This window comes from Chiloscyllium plagiosum, unplaced genomic scaffold (assembly GCF_037043375.1).
Source record: "Chiloscyllium plagiosum isolate Xiang-an unplaced genomic scaffold, Cpla_swu_hap1 HiC_scaffold_1, whole genome shotgun sequence".
NCBI lineage: Eukaryota > Metazoa > Chordata > Chondrichthyes > Orectolobiformes > Hemiscylliidae > Chiloscyllium > Chiloscyllium plagiosum.
In genome coordinates this window covers 166379116-166401218 of record NW_028270139.1, presented here as the reverse complement: position 1 = coordinate 166401218, position 22103 = coordinate 166379116, and the positions used below count along the sequence as shown (strand labels likewise).

The 22103-nt window shown below is 60.8% G+C and overlaps 1 protein-coding gene across 1 annotated transcript in view; it reads left to right on the top strand.

Moving 5' to 3' along the window:
* LOC122547312 (lysyl oxidase homolog 3B-like) overlaps positions 1 to 22103 on the top strand; it is a 299290-nt gene that overhangs the window by 146209 nt on the left and 130978 nt on the right. The window contains exons 5-6 of the mRNA XM_087992038.1: positions 6189 to 6359; positions 8081 to 8246. Coding sequence (XP_087848164.1) covers positions 6189 to 6359; positions 8081 to 8246 — 337 coding nt within the window. The remainder of the gene's footprint in view (positions 1 to 6188; positions 6360 to 8080; positions 8247 to 22103) is intronic.

Genomic DNA, 22103 nt, shown 5'->3' with positions numbered 1-22103 from the left:
GGAAGTTATTGGAAGTTGTGTCTCATGAGGATATGTGTGAGTTCTATTGAGTTGTAGCTTCTTGCAATGGTGAAATATTTCTGCTAATGATCAGTTGCTTTTGAAGTGTGTTTCAGTTTCAGTTCCATTGTGTACCTGGAGTGCACACCTTTATTAACAGGGTAATATCTGAGGGGTACACACTGGATCTGACTGTGACCTCTGCCTCTGACACAAAGCCTTGTTGCATTTTAACCCAGTGCTGCCCAGCAACGTCCAAAGCTGACATTTACATCATGTGACTGGTCACATGACAGACCTGAGGCAGCCTCCTTTTCCATTGGCCTGTTCAGTGAGCTGAGTGGGGATGGGATGTTTGATATCTGAGTTTACCTGTTCCTTGTTGTGGAGTCAGTGAGTGGGAGAGATCCAGATTAATGTCTGCTTTGTGATGACTCTGAGCCCCGTGATACCCTCACTCAATTCACCCCGCTCTGCAATCCACCCCCTTTCCTCCTTAAACCATCATCCACTGACTGGACCCCCTCTCCCATGGAGCATCCCACTGACTGGACCCTCCTCTCCCATGGACCATCCCACTGACTGGACCCCTCTCTCCCATGGAGCATCCCACTGACTGGATCCCCCTCTCCCATGGACCATCCCACTGACTGGTCCCCCCTCTCTCCCATGGACCTTCCCACTGACTGGACCCCCCTCTCTCCCATGGAGCATCCACTGACTGGACCCCCCTCTCCCATGGACCTTCCCACTCTCATGGACCTTCCCACTGACTGGACCCCCCTCTCCCATGGGTCTTCCCACTGACTGGACCCCCCTCTCCCATGGGTCTTCCCACTGACTGGACTCCCCTCTCCCATGGATCTTCCCACTGACTGGATCCCCCTCTCTCTCATGGGTTTTCCCACTGACGGGATCACCCTCTCTCATGGCGTTCCTGTTGACTGGACACCCCTCTCCCATGGACCTTCCCACTGACTGGATCCCCCTCTCTCATGGGTCTTCCCACTGACTGGACCCCCCTCTCCCATGGACCTTCCCACTGACTGGATCCCCCTCTCCCATGGACCTTCCCACTGACTGGACCCCCCTCTCCCATGGACCTTCCCACTGACTAGACCCCCCTCTCCCATGGAGTATCCCACTGACTGGACCCCCCTCTCCCATGGGTCTTTCCACTGACTGGACCCCCCTCTCTCATGGACCTTCCCACTGACTGGACCCCCCTCTCCCATGGACCTTCCCAATGACTGGACCCCCCTCTCTCATGGGTCTTCCCACTGACTGGATCCCCCTCTCCCAAGGGTCTTCCCACTGACTGGATCCCCCGCTCCCATGGACCTTCCCACTGACTGGACCCCCCTCTCTCATGGGTCTTCCCACTGACTGGATCCCCCTCTCCCATGGACCTTCCCACTGACTGGATCCCCCTCTCCCATGGACCTTCCCACTGACTGGACCCCCCTCTCTCATGGACCTTCCCACTGACTGGACCCCCCTCTCTCATGGACCTTCCCACTGACTGGACCCCCCTCTCTCATGGACCTTCCCACTGACTGGACCCCCCTCTCTCATGGACCTTCCCACTGACTGGACCCCCCTCTCTCATGGACCTTCCCACTGACTGGACCCCCCTCTCCCATGGGTCTTCCCACTGACTGGACCCCCCCCCCCCTCTCCCATGGGTCTTCCCACTGACTGGACCCCCCCCTCTCCCATGGGTCTTCCCACTGACTGGATCCCCCTCTTTCTCATGGGTCTTCCCACTGACAGGATCGCCCTCTCTCATGGCGTTCCTGTTGACTGGACCCCCCTCTCCCATGGGTCTTCCCACTGACTGGACCCCCCTCTCCCATGGGTCTTCCCACTGACTGGACCCCCCTCTCCCATGGGTCTTCCCACTGACTGGACCCCCCTCTCCCATGGGTCTTCCCACTGACTGGACCCCCCTCTCCCATGGACCTTCCCACTGACTGGATCCCCCTCTCCCATGGGTCTTCCCACTGACGGGATCTCCCTCTCTCATGGCGTTCCTGTTGACTGGACCCCCTCTCCCATGGACCTTCCCACTGACTGGATCCCCCTCTCTCATGGGTCTTCCCACTGACTGGACCCCCCTCTCCCATGGACCTTCCCACTGACTGGATCCCCCTCTCCCATGGACCTTCCCACTGACTGGACCCCCCTCTCCCATGGACCTTCCCACTGACTAGACCCCCCTCTCCCATGGAGTATCCCACTGACTGGACCCCCCTCTCCCATGGGTCTTTCCACTGACTGGACCCCCCTCTCTCATGGACCTTCCCACTGACTGGACCCCCCTCTCCCATGGACCTTCCCAATGACTGGACCCCCCTCTCTCATGGGTCTTCCCACTGACTGGATCCCCCTCTCCCAAGGGTCTTCCCACTGACTGGATCCCCCTCTCCCATGGACCTTCCCACTGACTGGACCCCCCTCTCTCATGGGTCTTCCCACTGACTGGATCCCCCTCTCCCATGGACCTTCCCACTGACTGGATCCCCCTCTCCCATGGACCTTCCCACTGACTGGACCCCCCTCTCTCATGGACCTTCCCACTGACTGGACCCCCCTCTCTCATGGACCTTCCCACTGACTGGACCCCCCTCTCTCATGGACCTTCCCACTGACTGGACCCCCCTCTCTCATGGACCTTCCCACTGACTGGACCCCCCTCTCTCATGGACCTTCCCACTGACTGGACCCCCCTCTCCCATGGGTCTTCCCACTGACTGGACCCCCCCCCCCCTCTCCCATGGGTCTTCCCACTGACTGGATCCCCCTCTTTCTCATGGGTCTTCCCACTGACGGGATCGCCCTCTCTCATGGCGTTCCTGTTGACTGGACCCCCCTCTCCCATGGGTCTTCCCACTGACTGGACCCCCCTCTCCCATGGGTCTTCCCACTGACTGGACCCCCCTCTCCCATGGGTCTTCCCACTGACTGGACCCCCCTCTCCCATGGGTCTTCCCACTGACTGGACCCCCCTCTCCCATGGACCTTCCCACTGACTGGATCCCCCTCTCCCATGGGTCTTCCCACTGACGGGATCTCCCTCTCTCATGGCGTTCCTGTTGACTGGACCCCCTCTCCCATGGACCTTCCCACTGACTGGACCCCCCTCTCCCATGGACCTTCCCACTGACTGGACCCCCCTCTCCCATGGGTCTTCCCACTGACTGGACCCCCCTCTCCCATGGACCTTCCCACTGACTGGATCCCCCTCTCTCATGGTGTTCCTGTTGACTGGATCCCCTCTTTGGGAATTATTTGTCCCCCACCGTGGTGCGAGCAGTCAGGCTCTGTGTCTGAGTAGGCTCTATTGCCATGGAGGGTAGCACATGACGACAGTCTGTGGTCCCATTTCTTGGGTGGGTCAGTGAAAATGGACTGTCCCTCAGAACCACACAGAATAATGAGCCCAGTGCATCGGCTACTCAACAAGGGCAGTCCTACCTGAGTAACAATCACAGCAACACCCACTTGAACAAAGAAACCTTTGCATGGAGAATGGTATCCTCACTGTCAGTAGCTCTCCTCAGAAATTAAACACTGCCAGGTTCTATCACCCTCTTACTCATTCCCAGTATCAGTTACCCCCTGTTACTCACTCCTGGAATCTATTACATTCTGTTCCTTACTTCCAATACCTATTGTCTTCTGTTACTCACTCCTAATGTATTACTCTCTGTTATTTATGCCTCATGTCTATTACTTTCTGTTATTCACTGCTAGTGTCTATTCCTCTCTGTTACTTATTCCTAGTATCTGTTATTCTCTGATATTCTGAGAGATAGTTACTCTCCTTCACTCGTCCTAGTATCTATTCTTCTCTGTTACTCACTCCTCGTGTCTATTAGTCTCTGTTACTAACTCCTAGTGTCTGTTATTCTCTCCCATATCTGATAATCACTCCTAGTGACTATTACTCTGTTACTCATTCCTAGTGTCTATTCTTTGCTGTTACTGACTCCTAGTATCTGTTACTCTGTCAGTTGCTCCTAGTGATTATTACTAGCTGTTACTCACTCCTTGTGTCTATTACTCTGTTACTCACTCTTAGTATCTGTGACTCTGCATTACTCACTCCTACTGTCAATTACTCTCTGTTACTCACTGCTGGTGATTATTACTCTCTGTTACTCACACCTAGTAATTATTACTCTCTGTTTATACCTGGTCTCTGTTACTCACTCCTAGTGTCTGTTGTTTAGAATCTATAATTTTGGATTTCATTCCCCTATTAGCATCGTTTATTCCCAGTTTCAGTTTCTGCCTCTCAGACTGTTCCTGTTACTCAGCTGGGAAGCCTTTGCTGCTGTTGTTTCTGTGTGGGAGTAGTTTATTCAACAGTAGATTGCATGGATCTGCCTGTCTGATCCCTCTAACGCAGTAATGGTAGTGTTACCATGGTGATCAGATTTGCAATCCAATATCCCCTCCCACCCCCAGCTGGGTAATAGCAGGTATCTGCAGGCAGTGCTGAGTGGTTGTTTGTGTAGAATACACACTGTATAAACCCACTGCATCTTCTCCAGCCTCTGACTGATGGAGCTGATCACTGTGGACACTGCCCCCCGACCCGTTCGTCCCAGCTCCCCGCGGGAGAGAGGGGGGGGTCCCAGTCACTAAGAGGGGGGGGTCCCAGTCCCTGAGGGAGAGAGAGGGGGGTCTCAGTCACTGAGAGGGAGGGGTCCCAGTCCCTGTGGGGGAGAGAGAGAGGGGGGGTGGGTGTCCCAGTCCACTGCAGGAGAGAGTGGGGTCTCAGTCCCCGCAGGGGAGAGAGGAGGTCCCAGTCCCTGAGGGAGAGAGAGGGGGGTCTCAGTCCCCAGGAAGAGAAGGGGGTCCCAGTCCCCGCGGAACAGAGAGGGGGGTCCCAGTCCCTGAGGGAGAGAGAGGGAGGTCCCAGTCCCTGAGGGAGAGAGAGGGGGGTCTCAGTCCCCGCGGAACAGAGAGGGGGGTCCCAGTCCCTGAGGGAGAGAGAGGGAGGTCCCAGTCCCTGAGGGAGAGAGAGGGGGGTCTCAGTCCCCAGGAAGAGAAGGGGGTCCCAGTCCCCGAGAGAGAGGGGGGGGGGTCACAGTCCCCAGGAAGAGAAGGGGGTCCCAGTGCCTGAGGGAGAGTGGGGTCCCAGTCCCCGAGGGAGAGAAGTGGATCCCAGTCCCCAGGGGAGAGTGGGGGTCCCAGTCCTGGGAAGAGTGGTTGGTTAGTTGCTGATGGGAATTTAGCTGTGATCCCAGTGCTGTAAGTATGGTACTGAGGTCAGTTTCACTGACCACACAGCTAGCCCCTGGAAATTTCTAGAAGAGGAGGTAAATCTCAGCAAAGTGCTCCTACTTCACGCTCTCTGTTCAGAGTGAGAGAAACAGTCCTCTCTGCCTATTGGTTCCTGACTGAGGTTTGTTCCTCACATGGGACTTCTATTCCAGCTCATTCCCTCGGCATCTCCTGGCATTCCTTTCTCTCCCTTGTGTCTTTATCCAGTTCCTGTTCTGATTCACATTAACCCACTCCCTGTGGTGGTCAGGCCCATATTCTGTCCACTCTCTGACTAAAGGCCTTTCTCCTCAATACTCCAGCGGTCGTCATGGTGACGCTAATATTGACAGCTCCAGGTGGAAACACCTTCTCCACATCCAGCCCCCTTGAAAATCAAACCCTTTCACAATTATAAAGGCTGCTGTCAGGGATCATACAGTACAGCAGTCCCAACTTCCTCAATCTATCCTCATCCCCTTAGGCCTATTCAGGCTGAATGGCCTACTCCTGCATCTATTGTCTATTGTCTACAATGCCTCCATTACTCCCACTTCCCTGGACTAGGCCCATAGCCTTGAGGACTTCCTCTTCAGCCTTTTTATTCAGATCCCGGCCTGGTCAGTCTCTGCTGCACGCGATAACGAAGCTCCCAGCTCTGGTTCCAACCTGGGAAATCTGATTCTCTCCTCCCACCCCTCCCTACATTCCCCCGAGGGTCTGTCCCCATCCTGTTGCTGAGCTGATGGCGGTGCTGCACATTGAGCGTGTGTATTATCCACAACACTGACTCTGCCTTTCAGATACTCTGCTGGTGACACAGCCTCCCTCCCTCACTCCCTCCCTCCCTCCACCTCACTCCCTCGCTCCCTCGGCCTGCAGCCTAACCTTTCTGAATGCGCTAACGCTCTCAGGTCCGTATCCGTGGAGGACGTACCCGTTTTGAGGGCCGGCTGGAGGTGCTGACCACAGCAGCTAACGGCACTCGGCACTGGGGCCTGGTCTGCGGAGAGGCCTGGGGCATGTTGGAAGCCATGGTGGCGTGTCGGCAGCTGGGCATCGGATACGCCAGTCAAGGTGTCCAAGTATGTGCGCCTCGGGTCTGACCGTATTCTCCACCAACTCCCACCGCCCCGCTCAAACACCCAGGGTTCAGCACCAAGGGGCGGCGTCTCAGCCCTGACTGCCAGCTGCCTGGATGTGAGGCATTGTCATGACCAGCACGGCGGGGGAGGGGAGAGGGAGAGGGGTGAGAGGGGGAGGAGGGTGGGAGGGTGTTCTGTGGTGGAGCAGGGTCTGCGCGCTGACACGCTGAGAACTCCCTGCAGATTCGGATTGTCGGTGGGAGAACGGCCTACGAAGGCCGTGTGGAGATTCTGCACAGCGGCAACTGGGGGATAGTATGCAGTGACGGGTGGACCACCAGAGAGGCTATGGTGGCGTGCAGACAGCTGGGGCTGGGCTACTCGCTGCACGCTGTAACGGTACGTACAGGCAGTGGGCTAGGGGAGCCAGCACACAACACACTGGAGACGGAGCGGGGAATGGGACTGGGGAGGGACAGAGGTAGGGAGGGAGGGGGAGGGATGGACAGAGTGAGGGAAAGAGGATGGAGGTGGGTCAGCGACAGAGGGCAGTGCTCAGTTCTCCCTCGGGATGGTGGTGACACTGAGGAGCCTATGTTGTGCCAGGGAGCTGTGTAGGAGTTGGCACAGTGACAGGGCACTCTGTTCCTCAGCTACTGAACCCACTCAGTCACACTGCGCTGGCACTGCCACAGAGAACCAGGCAACAGCTAAGGCACAGGGCATGGACACTAGATCGGGGCTCCGATTGGCAAGCTGCCTGGACTGAGGTCCTCACTCTGAACTGGAAACCAGGGGTCCACATCCTGGGGTCCACACTCTGGGGTCCACACTCTGGGGTCCACACCCTGGGGTCCACACCCTGTACTGGGAACTGGGGTCCTCACCCTGGGGTCCTCACCCTGAACTGGGGTCCTCACCCTGGGGTCCTCACTCTGAACTGGGAACCTGGGGTGCACACCCTGGGGTCCACATCCTGGGATCCTCACCCTGGGGTCCACACACTGGGGTCCTTACCCTGGGGTCCTCACCCTGGGATCCACACCCTGAACTGGGAACTGGGGTCCTCACCCTGGGGTCCACACCCTGAACTGGGAACTGGGGTCCTCACCCTGGGGTCCTCACTCTGAACTGGGAACTGGGGTCCACACCCTGGGGTCCACACCCTGAACTGGGAACCTGGGGTCCACACTCTGGGGTCCACAGCCTGGAGTCGACAGCCTGGGGTCCACAGCCTGGAGCCGACAGCCTGGGGTCCTGACACTGGAGTCCACACGCTGGGGTCCTCACTCTGGGGTCCTCACCCTGAACTGAGTGAGGGGCATGGATAGGATAAATAGACAAAGTCTTTTCCTTGGGGTGGGGGAGTCCAGAACTAGAGGGCACAGGTTTAGGGTGAGAGGGGAACGATGTAAAAGAGACCTAAGGGGCAACTTTTTCACACAGAGGGTGGTACGTGTGTGGAATGAGCTGCCAGAGGATGTGATGGAAGCCGGTACAATTACAACATTTAAAAGGCATTTGGATGGGTATATGAATAGGAAGGGTTTGGAGGGATATGGGCCGGGTGCTGGCAGGTGGGACTAGATTGGGTTGGGATATCTGGTCGGCATGGACAGGTTGGACCGAAGGGTCTGTTTCCTTGCTCGATGACTCTATGACTCCGTGCTCCCGGCAGACAGAGAGCACCTTTAACCACTTACCTCCTCCTCTTTCCCAAGGAAACCTGGTACTGGGATGATGATACCGGGGTCAAAGAGATGGTGCTGAGTGGAGTGAAGTGTACAGGAAACGAGATGACATTGAGCCAGTGTCAGAACCACGGAGAGACCGTGAAGTGCAAGAAGACTGGCACTCGGTTTGCTGCTGGAGTGATCTGCTCAGAGAGTAAGGAGACTCCATCATCTCCCTTTGTCATAAAGAGGACTTTCTCATTCTCATGTTCCCTGTGTGTGACCAGCCCTCCCTGTCTCTGTGTGTGACCAGCCCTCCCTGTCTCTGTGTGTGTGACCAGCCTTCCCTGTCTCTGTGTGTGACCAGCCTTCCCTGTCTGTGTGTGTGTGACCAGCCTTCCCTGTCTGTGTGTGTGTGACCAGCCTTCCCTGTCTGTGTGTGTGTGTGACCAGCCTTCCCTGTCTGTGTGTGTGTGTGACCAGCCTTCCCTGTCTGTGTGTGTGTGTGACCAGCCTTCCCTGTCTGTGTGTGTGTGTGACCAGCCCTCCCTGTCCCTGTGTGTGACCAGCCTTCCCTGTCTGTGTGTGTGTGTGACCAGCCCTCCCTGTCCCTGTGTGTGACCAGCCCTCCCTGTCTCTGTGTGCGACCAGCCTTCCCTGTCTCTGTGTGTGACCAGCCCTCGCTGTCTCTGTGTGTGACCAGCCCTCCCTGTCTCTGTGTGTGACCAGCCCTCCCTGTCTCTGTGTGTGACCAGCCCTCCCTGTCTCTGTGTGTGACCAGCCTTCCCTGTCTGTGTGTGTGTGTGACCAGCCCTCCCTGTCTCTGTGTGTGACCAGCCTTCCCTGTCTGTGTGTGTGTGAGACCAGCCCTCCCTGTCTCTGTGTGTGACCAGCCCTCCCTGTCTCTGTGTGTGACCAGCCCGCCCTGTCTCTGTGTGTGACCAGCCCTCCCTGTCCCTGTGTGAGACCAGCCCTCCCTGTCCCTGTGTGTGACCAGCCCTCCCTGTCTCTGTGTGTGACCAGCCCTCCCTGTCCCTGTGTGACCAGCCCTCCCTGTCTCTGTGTGACCAGCCCTCCCTGTCCCTGTGTGAGACCAGCCCTCCCTGTCTGTGTGTGACCAGCCCTCCCTGTCTCTGTGTGTGACCAGCCCTCCCTGTCTGTGTGTGTGTGACCATCCCTCCCTGTCTCTGTGTGTGACCAGCCCTCCCTGTCTGTGTGTGACCAGCCCTCCCTGTCTCTGTGTGTGACCAGCCCTCCCTGTCTCTGTGTGTGACCAGCCCTCCCTGTCTCTGTGTGACCAGCCCTCCCTGTCTGTGTGTGTGTGACCAGCCCTCCCTGTCTCTGTGTGTGACCAGCCCTCCCTGTCTCTGTGTGACCAGCCCTCCCTGTCTGAGTGTGTGTGACCAGCCCTCCCTGTCCCTGTGTGTGACCAGCCCTCCCTGTCTGAGTGTGTGTGACCAGCCCTCCCTGTCTGTGTGTGTGTGACCAGCCCTCCCTGTCCCTGCGTGAGACCAGCCCTCCCTGTCTCTGTGTGTGACCAGCCCTCCCTGTCTCTGTGTGTGACCAGCCCTCCCTGTCTCTGTGTGTGACCAGCCCTCCCTGTCTTTGTGTGACCAGCCCTCCCTGTCTGTGTGTGTGTGACCAGCCCTCCCTGTCTCTGTGTGTGACCAGCCCTCCCTGTCTCTGTGTGACCAGCCCTCCCTGTCTCTGTGTGAGACCAGCCCTCCCTGTCCCTGTGTGTGACCAGCCCTCCCTGTCCCTGTGTGAGACCGGCCCTCCCTGTCCCTGTGTGTGACCAGCCCTCCCTGTCCCTGTGTGAGACCGGCCCTCCCTGTCCCTGTCCCTGTGTGTGACCAGCCCTCCCTGTCTGTGTGTGACCAGCCTTCCCTGTCTGTGTGTGTGTGACCAGCCCTCCCTGTCTCTGTGTGAGACCAGCCCTCCCTGTCCCTGTGTGAGACCAGCCCTCCCTGTCCCTGTGTGAGACCAGCCCTCCCTGTCTCTGTGTGAGACCAGCCCTCCCTGTCTCTGTGTGAGACCAGCCCTCCCTGTCTCTGTGTGAGACCAGCCCTCCCTGTCTCTGTGTGAGACCAGCCCTCCCTGTCTCTGTGTGAGACCAGCCCTCCCTGTCTCTGTGAGACCAGCCCTCCCTGTCTCTGTGTGAGACCAGCCCTCCCTGTTTTTGTGAGACCGGCTCTCCCTGTCTCTGTGTGAGACCAGCCCTCCCTGTCCCTGTGTGAGACCAGCCCTCCCTGTCCCTGTGTGAGACCAGCCCTCCCTGTCCCTGTGTGAGACCAGCCCTCCCTGTCCCTGTGTGAGACCAGCCCTCCCTGTCCCTGTGTGAGACCAGCCCTCCGTGTCCCTGTGTGAGACCAGCCCTCCCTGTCTCTGTGTGTGACCAGCCCTCCCTATCTCTGTGAGACCAGCCCTCCCTATCTCTGTGAGACCAGCCCTCCCTATCTCTGTGAGACCAGCCCTCCCTGTCTCTGTGTGTGACCAGCCCTCCCTGTCCCTGTGTGTGACCAGCCCTCCCTGTCTCTGTGTGTGACCAGCCCTCCCTGTCCCTGTGTGTGACCAGCCCTCCCTGTCCCTGTGTGTGACCAGCCCTCCCTGTCCCTGTGTGTGACCAGCCCTCCCTGTCCCTGTGTGAGACCAGCCCTCCCTGTCTCTGTGTGAGACCAGCCCTCCCTGTCTCTGTGTGAGACCAGCCCTCCCTGTCTCTGTGTGAGACCAGCCCTCCCTGTTCCTGTGTGTGACCAGCCCTCCCTGTCTCTGTGTGACCAGCCCTCCCTGTCTGTGTGTGTGACCAGCCCTCCCTGTCTCTGTGTGAGACCAGCCCTCCCTGTCTCTGTGGGAGACCAGCCCTCCCTGTCCCTGTGTGTGACCAGCCCTCACTGTCTCTGTGTGACCAGCCCTCCCTGTCTGTGTGTGTGACCAGCCCTCCCTGTCTCTGTGTGAGACCAGCCCTCCCTGTCCCTGTGTGAGACCAGCCCTCCCTGTCCCTGTGTGAGACCAGCCCTCCCTGTCCCTGTGTGAGACCAGCCCTCCCTGTCCCTGTGTGTGACCAGCCCTCCCTGTCCGTGTGTGTGACCAGCCCTCCCTGTCTCTGTGTGTGACCAGCCCTCCCTGTCTCTGTGTGTGACCAGCCCTCCCTGTCTCTGTGTGACCAGCCCTCCCTGTCCCTGTGAGACCGGCCCTCCCTGTCTCTGTGTGTGACCGGCCCTCCCTGTCCCTGTGTGACCAGCCGTCCCTGTCTGTGTGTGACCAGCCCTCCCTGTCCCTGTGAGACCGGCCCTCCCTGTCCCTGTGTGAGACCAGCCCTCCCTGTCCCTGTGTGAGACCAGCCCTCCCTGTCCCTGTGTGAGACCAGCCCTCCCTGTCTGTGTGTGAGACCAGCCCTCCCTGTCCCTGTGAGACCGGCCCTCCCTGTCCCTGTGTGAGACCAGCCCTCCCTGTCCCTGTGTGAGACCAGCCCTCCCTGTCCCTGTGTGTGACCAGCCCTCCCTGTCCCTGTGTGTGACCAGCCCTCCCTGTCCCTGTGTGTGTGACCAGACCTCCCTGTCTCTGTGAGACCAGCCCTCCCTTTCTCTGTGTGAGACCAGCCCTCCCTGTTTTTGTGAGACCGGCTCTCCCTGTCTCTGTGTGAGACCAGCCCTCCCTGTCCCTGTGTGAGACCAGCCCTCCCTGTCCCTGTGTGAGACCAGCCCTCCCTGTCTCTGTGTGTGACCAGCCCTCCCTGTCCCTGTGTGTGACCAGCCCTCCCTATCTCTGTGAGACCAGCCCTCCCTGTCTCTGTGTGTGACCAGCCCTCCCTATCCCTGTGTGTGACCAGCCCTCCCTGTCCCTGTGTGTGACCAGCCCTCCCTGTCCCTGTGTGTGACCAGCCCTCCCTGTCTCTGTGTGTGACCAGCCCTCCCTGTCTCTGTGTGACCAGCCCTCCCTGTCCCTGTGTGAGACTAGCCCTCCCTGTCTGTGTGTGTGACCAGCCCTCCCTGTCCCTGTGTGAGACCAGCCCTCCCTGTCCCTGTGTGAGACCAGCCCTCCCTGTCCCTGTGTGTGACCAGCCCTCCCTGTCCCTGTGTGTGACCAGCCCTCCCTGTCCCTGTGTGTGACCAGCCCTCCCTGTCTCTGTGTGAGACCAGCCCTCCCTATCTCTGTTTGTGACCAGCCCTCCCTGTCCCTGTGTGTGACCAGCCCTCCCTGTCTGTGTGTGAGACCAGCCCTCCCTGTCCCTGTGTGTGACCAGTCCTCCCTGTCCCTGTGTGAGACCAGCCCTCCCTGTCCCTGTGTGAGACCAGCCCTCCCTGTCCCTGTGTGAGACCAGCCCTCCCTGTCCCTGTGTGTGACCAGCCCTCCCTGTCCCTGTGTGTGACCAGCCCTCCCTGTCTCTGTGTGAGACCAGCCCTCCCTGTCTCTGTGTGAGACCAGCCCTCCCTGTCCCTGTGTGTGACCAGCCCTCCCTGTCTGTGTGTGAGACCAGCCCTCCCTGTCTGTGTGTGAGACCAGCCCTCCCTGTCCCTGTGTGTGACCAGCCCTCCCTGTCTCTGTGTGAGACCAGCCCTCCCTGTCTCTGTGTGTGACCAGCCCTCCCTGTCCCTGTGTGAGACCAGCCCTCCCTGTCCCTGTGTGTGACCAGCCCTCCCTGTCTGTGTGTGAGACCAGCCCTCCCTGTCCCTGTGTGAGACCAGCCCTCCCCGTCTCTGTGTGAAACCAGCCCTCCCTGTCTCTGTGTGAAACCAGCCCTCCCTGTCTCTGTGTGAAACCAGCCCTCCCTGTCTCTGTGTGAAACCAGCCCTCCCTTTCTCTGTGTGAGACCAGCCCTCCCTGTTTTTGTGAGACCGGCTCTCCCTGTCTCTGTGTGAGACCAGCCCTCCCTGTCCCTGTGTGAGACCAGCCCTCCCTGTCCCTGTGTGAGACCAGCCCTCCCTGTCCCTGTGTGAGACCAGCCCTCCCTGTCCCTGTGTGAGACCAGCCCTCCCTGTCCCTGTGTGTGACCAGCCCTCCCTGTCCCTGTGTGTGACCAGCCCTCCCTATCTCTGTGAGACCAGCCCTCCCTATCTCTGTGAGACCAGCCCTCCCTGTCTCTGTGTGTGACCAGCCCTCCCTATCCCTGTGTGTGACCAGCCCTCCCTGTCCCTGTGTGTGACCAGCCCTCCCTGTCCCTGTGTGTGACCAGCCCTCCCTGTCTCTGTGTGTGACCAGCCCTCCCTGTCCCTGTGTGTGACCAGCCCTCCCTGTCTCTGTGTGACCAGCCCTCCCTGTCTCTGTGTGAGACCAGCCCTCCCTGTCTCTGTGTGAGACCAGCCCTCCCTGTCCCTGTGTGAGACCAGCCCTCCCTGTCTCTGTGTGTGACCAGCCCTCCCTGTCTCTGTGTGTGACCAGCCCTCCCTGTCTCTGTGTGTGACCAGCCCTCCCTGTCTCTGTGTGACCAGCCCTCCCTGTCCCTGTGAGACCGGCCCTCCCTGTCCTCCCTGTCTCTGTGTGTGACCAGCCCTCCCTGTCCCTGTGTGACCAGCCCTCCCTGTCTGTGTGTGACCAGCCCTCCCTGTCCCTGTGAGACCGGCCCTCCATGTCCCTGTGTGAGACCAGCCCTCCCTGTCCCTGTGTGTGACCAGCCCTCCCTGTCTGTGTGTGTGACCAGCCCTCCCTGTCCCTGTGTGTGTGACCAGCCCTCCCTGTCTGTGTGTGAGACCAGCCCTCCCTGTCCCTGTGAGACCGGCCCTCCCTGTCTCTGTGTGTGACCAGCCCTCCCTGTCCCTGTGTGAGACCAGCCCTCCCTGTCCCTGTGTGAGACCAGCCCTCCCTGTCCCTGTGTGTGTGACCAGCCCTCTCTGTCTCTGTGTGAGACCAGCCCTCCCTGTCCCTGTGTGAGACCAGCCCTCCCTGTCTCTGTGTGAGACCAGCCCTCCCTGTCCCTGTGTGAGACCAGCCCTCCCTGTCCCTGTGTGAGACCAGCCCTCCCTGTCTCTGTGTGAGACCAGCCCTCCCTGTCCCTGTGTGTGTGACCAGCCCTCCCTGTCTGTGTGTGTGACCAGCCCTCCCTGTCTCTGTGTGAGACCAGCCCTCCCTGTCTCTGTGTGAGACCAGCCCTCCCTGTCCCTGTGTGAGACCAGCCCTCGCTGTCCCTGTGTGTGACGAGCCCTCCCTGTCCCTGTGTGTGTGACCAGCCCTCTCTGTCTCTGTGTGAGACCAGCCCTCCCTGTCCCTGTGTGAGACCAGCCCTCCCTGTCCCTGTGTGAGACCAACCCTCCCTGTCTGTGTGTGAGACCAGCCCTCCCTGTCTCTGTGTGAGACCAGCCCTCCCTGTCTCTGTGTGAGACCAGCCCTCCCTGTCCCTGTGTGAGACCAGCCCTCCCTGTCTCTGTGTGAGACCAGCCCTCCCTGTCTGTGTGTGTGACCAGCCCTCGCTGTCTCTGTGTGTGACCAGTCCCCCCTGTCCCTGTGTGAGACCAGCCCTCCCTGTCTGTGTGTGAGACCAGCCCTCCCTGTCTCTGTGTGAGACCAGCTCTCCCTGTCCCTGTGTGAGACCAGCCCTCCCTGTCTGTGTGTGTGACCAGCCCTCCCTGTCTGTGTGTGTGACCAGCCCTCGCTGTCTCTGTGTGTGACCAGTCCCCCCTGTCCCTGTGTGAGACCAGCCCTCCCTGTCCCTGTGTGAGACCAGCCCTCCCTGTCCCTGTGTGTGACCAGTCCCCCCTGTCCCTATGTGAGACCAGCCCTCCCTGTCCCTGTGTGAGACCAGCCCTCCCTGTCCCTGTGTGAGACCAGCCCTCGCTGTCCCTGTGTGAGACCAGCCCTCCCTGTCCCTGTGTGTGACCAGCCCTCCCTGTCTCTGTGTGAGACCAGCCCTCCCTGTCTCTGTGTGAGACCAGCCCTCCCTGTCTCTGTGTGACCAGCCCTCCCTGTCTGTGTGTGACCAGCCCTCCCTGTCTGTGTGTGTGACCAGCCCTCCCTGTCTCTGTGTGTGACCAGCCCTCCCTGTCTCTGTGTGACCAGCCCTACCTGTCCCTGTGTGTGACCTGTCCTCCCTGTCTCTGTGTGAGACCAGCCCTCCCTGTCCCTGTGTGAGACCAGCCCTCCCTGTCCCTGTGTGAGACCAGCCCTCCCTGTCCCTGTGTGAGACCAGCCCTCCCTGTCTCTGTGTGAGACCTGCCCTCCCTGTCCCTGTGTGTGTGACCAGCCCTCCCTGTCTGTGTGTGTGACCAGCCCTCCCTGTCCCTGTGTGAGACCAGCCCTCCCTGTCCCTGTGTGAGACCAGCCCTCCCTGTCCCTGTGTGAGACCAGCCCTCCCTGTCTCTGTGTGAGACCAGCCCTCCCTGTCCCTGTGTGAGACCAGCCCTCCCTGTCTGTGTGTGTGACCAGCCCTCCCTGTCCCTATGTGAGACTAGCCCTCCCTGTCCCTGTGTGTGTGACCAGCCCTCTCTGTCTCTGTGTGAGACCAGCCCTCCCTGTCCCTGTGTGAGACCAGCCCTCCCTGTCCCTGTGTGAGACCAGCCCTCCCTGTCCCTGTGTGAGACCAGCCCTCCCTGTCCCTGTGTGAGACCAGCCCTCCCTGTCCCTGTGTGAGACCAGCCCACCCTGTCTCTGTGTGAGACCAGCCCTCCCTGTCTGTGTGTGTGACCAGCCATCGCTGTCTCTGTGTGTGACCAGTCCCCCCTGTCCCTGTGTGAGACCAGCCCTCCCTGTCTGTGTGTGAGACCAGCCCTCCCTGTCTGTGTGTGTGACCAGCCCTCCCTGTCCCTGTGTGTGTGACCAGCCCTCCCTGTCTCTCTGTGAGACCAGCCCTCCCTGTCTCTGTGTGTGACCAGTCCCCCCTGTCCCTGTGTGAGACCAGCCCTCCCTGTCCCTGTGTGAGACCAGCCCTCCCTGTCCCTGTGTGAGACCAGCCCTCCCTGTCTGTGTGTGTGACCAGCCCTCCCTGTCTGTGTGTGTGACCAGCCCTCCCTGTCCCTGTGTGAGACCAGCCCTCCCTGTCTGTGTGTGTGACCAGCCCTCGCTGTCTCTGTGTGTGACCAGTCGCCCCTGTCCCTGTGTGAGACCAGCCCTCCCTGTCCCTGTGTGTGACCAGTCCCCCCTGTCCCTGTGTGAGACCAGCCCCCCCTGTCCCTGTGTGAGACCAGCCCTCCCTGTCCCTGTCCCTGTGTGAGACCAGCCCTCCCTGTCCCTGTCCCTGTGTGAGACCAGCCCTCCCTGTCCCTGTGTGTGACCAGTCCCCCCTGTCCCTGTGTGAGACCAGCCCTCCCTGTCCCTGTGTGTGACCAGTCCCCCCTGTCTCTGTGTGAGACCAGCCCTCCCTGTCCCTGTGTGAGACCAGTCCCCCCTGTCCCTGTGTGTGACCAGCCCTCCCTGTGTCTGTGAGGCGGGCCAACCCTGTCCTCCCTGTCTCTGTGAGACCGGCCCTCCCCACCCTCCCTGTCCTCCCCGCCCTCCCCACCCTCCCTGTCCTCCCCGCCCTCCCCACCCTCCCTGTCCTCCCCGCCCTCCCTGTCCTCCCCGCCCTCCCTGTCCTCCCCGTCTCTGTGAGACCAGCCCTCCCTGTCTCTGTGTGAGACCGGCCCTCCCTGTCTGTGTGTGACCAGCCCTCCCTGTCTCTGTGTGTAACCAGCCCTCCCTGTCTCTGTGTGTGACCAGCCCTCCCTGTCTCTGTGTGACCAGCCCTCCCTGTCCCTGTGTGACCAGCCCTCCCTGTCTCTGTGTGTAACCAGCCCTCCCTGTCTCTGTGTGTGACCAGCCCTCCCTGTCTCTGTGTGACCAGCCCTCCCTGTCCCTGTGTGTGACCAGCCCTCCCTGTCCTCCCTGTCCCTGTGTGTGACCAGCCCTCCCTGTCCCTGTGTGTGACCAGCCCTCCCTGTCCCTGTGTGTGACCAGCCCGCCCTGTCTGTGTGTGTGACCAGCCCTCCCTGTCTCTGTGTGTGACCAGCCCTCCCTGTCTCTGTGTGTGACCAGCCCTCCCTGTCTGTGTGTGACCAGCCCTCCCTGTCTGTGTGTGACCAGCCCGCCCTGTCTCTGTGTGACCAGCCCTCCCTGTCTCTGTGTGTGACCAGCCCTCCCTGTCTCTGTGTGACCAGCCCTACCTGTCCCTGTGTGTGACCAGCCCTACCTGTCCCTGTGTGTGACCAGCCCTCCCTGTCCTCCCTGTCTCTGTGTGAGACCAGCCCTCCCTGTCCCTGTGTGTGACCAGCCCTCCCTGTCCGTGTGTGTGACCAGCCCTCCCTGTCCGTGTGTGTGACCAGCCCTCCCTGTCTCTGTGTGTGACCAGCCCTCCCTGTCTGTGTGTGACCAGCCCTCCCTGTCCCTGTGTGACCAGCCCTCCCTGTCTGTGTGTGACCAGCCCTCCCTGTCTGTGTGTGACCAGCCCTCCCTGTCTGTGTGTGACCAGCCCTCCCTGTCTGTGTGTGACCAGCCCTCCCTGTCCCTGTGTGACCAGCCCTCCCTGTCTGTGTGTGACCAGCCCTCCCTGTCTGTGTGTGACCAGCCCTCCCTGTCTCGGTGTGAGACCAGCCCTCCCTGTCTGTGTGTGACCAGCCCTCCCTGTCTGTGTGTGACCAGCCCTCCCTGTCTCTGCGTGTGACCAGCCCTCCCTGTCTCTGTGAGACCAGCCCTCCCTGTCCCTGTGTGTGACCAGCCCTCCCTGTCCCTGTGTGACCAGCCCTCCCTGTCTCTGTGTGTGACCAGCCCTCCCTGTCTCTGTGTGTGACCAGCCCTCCCTGTCTCTGTGTGACCAGCCCTCCCTGTCTCTGTGTGACCAGCCCTCCCTGTCCCTGTGTGACCAGCCCTCCCTGTCTCTGTGTGTAACCAACACTCCCTGTCTCTGTGTGACCAGCCCTACCTGTCCCTGTGTGTGACCAGCCCTCCCTGTCCCTGTGTGTGACCAGCCCTCCCTGTCCTCCCTGTCTCTGTGTGAGACCAGCCCTCCCTGTCCCTGTGTGTGACCAGCCCTCCCTGTCTGTGTGTGTAACCAGCCCTCCCTATCTGTGTGTGTGACCAGCCCTCCCTGTCTCTGTGTGAGACCAGCCCTCCCTGTCTCTGTGTGAGACCAGCCCTCCCTGTCCCTGTGTGAGACCAGCCCTCCCTGTCTCTGTGTGACCAGCCCTACCTGTCCCTGTGTGTGACCAGCCCTCCCTGTCCCTGTGTGTGACCAGCCCTCCCTGTCCTCCCTGTCTCTGTGTGAGACCAGCCCTCCCTGTCCCTGTGTGTGACCAGCCCTCCCTGTCTGTGTGTGTGACCAGCCCTCCCTGTCTGTGTGTGTGACCAGCCCTCCCTGTCTGTATGTGTGACCAGCCCTCCCTGTCCCTGTGTGAGACCAGCCCACCCTGTCCCTGTGTGAGACCAGCCCTCCCTGTCTGTGTGTGTGACCAGCCCTCCCTGTCTGTGTGTGTGACCAGCCCTCCCTGTCCCTGTGTGAGACCAGCCCACCCTGTCTCTGTGTGAGATCAGCCCTCCCTGTCTGTGTGTGTGACCAGCCCTCCCTGTCTCTGTGTGTGACCAGCCCTCCCTGTCTCAGGTGTGACCAGCCCTACCTGTCCCTGTGTGTGACCAGCCCTCCCTGTCCTCCCTGTCCCTGTGTGTGACCAGCCCTCCCTGTCCCTGTGTGTGACCAGCCCTCCCTGTCCCTGTGTGTGACCAGCCCTCCCTGTCTCTGTGTGTGACCAGCCCTCCCTGTCTCTGTGTGTGACCAGCCCTCCCTGTCTCTGTGTGTGACCAGCCCTCCCTGTCTCGGTGTGACCAGCCCTCCCTGTCTGTGTGTGACCAGCCCTCCCTGTCTGTGTGTGACCAGCCCTCCCTGTCCCTGTGTGACCAGCCCTCCCTGTCTCTGTGTGTGACCAGCCCTCCCTGTCTCTGTGTGACCAGCCCTACCAGTCCCTGTGTGTGACCAGCCCTCCCTGTCCTCCCTGTCTCTGTGTGAGACCAGCCCTCCCTGTCCCTGTGTGTGACCAGCCCTCCCTGTCCCTGTGTGTGACCAGCCCTCCCTGTCTGTGTGTGTGACCAGCCCTCCCTGTCTCTGTGTGTGACCAGCCCTCCCTGTCTCTGTGTGACCAGCCCTCCCTGTCTGTGTGTGACCAGCCCTCCCTGTCTGTGTGTGACCAGCCCTCCCTGTCTCTGTGTGACCAGCCCTACCTGTCCCTGTGTGTGACCAGCCCTCCCTGTCCCTGTGTGTGACCAGCCCTCCCTGTCCTCCCTGTCTCTGTGTGAGACCAGCCCTCCCTGTCCCTGTGTGTGACCAGCCCTCCCTGTCTCTGTGTGACCAGCCCTACCTGTCCCTGTGTGTGACCAGCCCTCCCTGTCCTCCCTGTCTCTGTGTGAGACCAGCCCTCCCTGTCCCTGTGTGTGACCAGCCCTCCCTGTCTCAGGTGTGACCAGCCCTCCCTGTCTGTGTGTGTGACCAGCCCTCCCTGTCTCTGTGTGTGACCAGCCCTCCCTGTCTCTGTGTGTGACCAGCCCTCCCTGTCTGTGTGTGACCAGCCCTCCCTGTCTGTGTGTGACCAGCCCTCCCTGTCTGTGTGTGACCAGCCCTCCCTGTCCCTGTGTGACCAGCCCTCCCTGCCTGTGTGTGACCAGCCCTCCCTGTCTCGGTGTGAGACCAGCCCTCCCTGTCCCTGTGTGACCAGCCCTCCCTGTCTGTGTGTGACCAGCCCTCCCTGTCTCTGCGTGTGACCAGCCCTCCCTGTCTCTGTGAGACCAGCCCTCCCTGTCCCTGTGTGTGACCAGCCCTCCCTGTCCCTGTGTGACCAGCCCTCCCTGTCTGTGTGTGACCAGCCCTCCCTGTCTCTGTGTGTGACCAGCCCTCCCTGTCTCTGTGTGTGACCAGCCCTCCCTGTCTCTGTGTGACCAGCCCTCCCTGTCTGTGTGTGACCAGCCCTCCCTGTCTCTGTGTGTGACCAGCCCTCCCTGTCTCTGTGTGACCAGCCCTCCCTGTCCCTGTGTGACCAGCCCTCCCTGTCTCTGTGTGTAACCAGCCCTCCCTGTCTCTGTGTGACCAGCCCTCCCTGTCCCTGTGTGTGACCAGCCCTCCCTGTCCCTGTGTGTGACCAGCCCTCCCTGTCCTCCCTGTCTCTGTGTGAGACCAGCCCTCCCTGTCTCTGTGTGTGACCAGCCCTCCCTGTCCCTGTGTGTGTGACCAGCCCTCCCTGTCTGTGTGTGTGACCAGCCCTCCCTGTCTGTGTGTGTGACCAGCCCTCCCTGTCTCTGTGTGAGACCAGCCCTCCCTGTCCCTGTGTGAATCCAGCCCTCCCTGTCCCTGTGTGAGACCAGCCCACCCTGTCTCTGTGTGAGACCAGCCCTCCCTGTCTGTGTGTGTGACCAGCCCTCCCTGTCTCTGTGAGATCAGCCCTCCCTGTCCCTGTGTGAGACCAGCCCTCCCTGTCGCTGTGTGAGACCAGCCCTCCCTGTCCCTGTGTGTGACCAGCCCTCCCTGTCTGTGTGTGTGACCAGCCCTCCCTGTCTCTGTGTGTGACCAGCCCTCCCTGTCTCTGTGTGTGACCAGCCCTCCCTGTCTCTGTGTGTGACCAGCCCTCCCTGTCTCTGTGTGACCAGCCCTCCCTGTCCCTGTGAGACCGGCCCTCCCTGTCCTCCCTGTCTCTGTGTGACCAGCCCTCCCTGTCTGTGTGTGTGACCAGCCCTCCCTTTCCCTGTGTGTGTGACCAGCCCTCCCTGTCTGTGTGTGAGACCAGCCCTCCCTGTGTCTGTGTGAGACCAGCCCTCCCTGTCCCTGTGTGAGACCAGCCCTCCCTTTCCCTGTGTGAGACCAGCCCTCCCTGTCCCTGTGTGAGACCAGCCCTCCCTGTCCCTGTGTGAGACCAGCCCTCGCTGTCCCTGTGTGAGACCAGCCCTCCCTGTCTCTGTGTGAGACCAGCCCTCCCTGTCCCTGTGTGAGACCAGCCCTCCCTGTGTCTGTGAGACCGGCCCTCCCTGCCCTCCCTGTCTCTGTGAGACCGGCCCTCCCTGCCCTCCCCGTCTCTGTGAGACCGGCCCTCCCTGCCCTCCCCGTCTCTGTGAGACCGGCCCTCCCTGCCCTCCCCGTCTCTGTGAGACCGGCCCTCCCTGCCCTCCCCGTCTCTGTGAAACCGGCCCTCCCTGCCCTCCCCGTCTCTGTGAGACCGGCCCTCCCTGCCCTCCCTGTCTCTGTGAGACCGGCCCTCCCTGCCCTCCCTGTCTCTGTGAGACCGGCCCTCCCTGTCCTCCCCGTCTCTGTGAGACCGGCCCTCCCCGCCCTCCCTGTCCTCCCCGTCTCTGTGAGACCAGCCCTCCCCGTCTCTGTGTGTGACCAGCCCTCCCTGTCTCTGTGAGACCAGCCCTCCCTGTCCCTGTGTGTGACCAGCCCTCCCTGTCCCTGTGTGACCAGCCCTCCCTGTCCCTGTGTGACCAGCCCTCCCTGTCCCTGTGTGACCAGCCCTCCCTGTCTCTGAGTGTGACCAGCCCTCCCTGTCTCAGGTGTGACCAGCCCTACCTGTCCCTGTGTGTGACCAGCCCTCCCTGTCCTCCCTGTCCCTGTGTGTGACCAGCCTCCCTGTCCCTGTGTGTGACCAGCCCTCCCTGTCCCTGTGTGTGACCAGCCCTCCCTGTCCCTGTGTGTGACCAGCCCTCCCTGTCTCTGTGTGTGACCAGCCCTCCCTGTCTCTGTGTGTGACCAGCCCTCCCTGTCTCGGTGTGACCAGCCCTCCCTGTCCCTGTGTGACCAGCCCTCCCTGTCCCTGTGTGACCAGCCCTCCCTGTCTGTGTGTGACCAGCCCTCCCTGTCCCTGTGTGACCAGCCCTCCCTGTCTCTGTGTGTGACCAGCCCTCCCTGTCTCTGTGTGACCAGCCCTACCAGTCCCTGTGTGTGACCAGCCCTCCCTGTCCTCCCTGTCTCTGTGTGAGACCAGCCCTCCCTGTCCCTGTGTGTGACCAGCCCTCCCTGTCCCTGTGTGTGACCAGCCCTCCCTGTCTGTGTGTGTGACCAGCCCTCCCTGTCTCTGTGTATGACCAGCCCTCCCTGTCTCTGTGTGACCAGCCCTGCCTGTCTGTGTGTGACCAGCCCTCCCTGTCTGTGTGTGACCAGCCCTCCCTGTCTCTGTGTGACCAGCCCTACCTGTCCCTG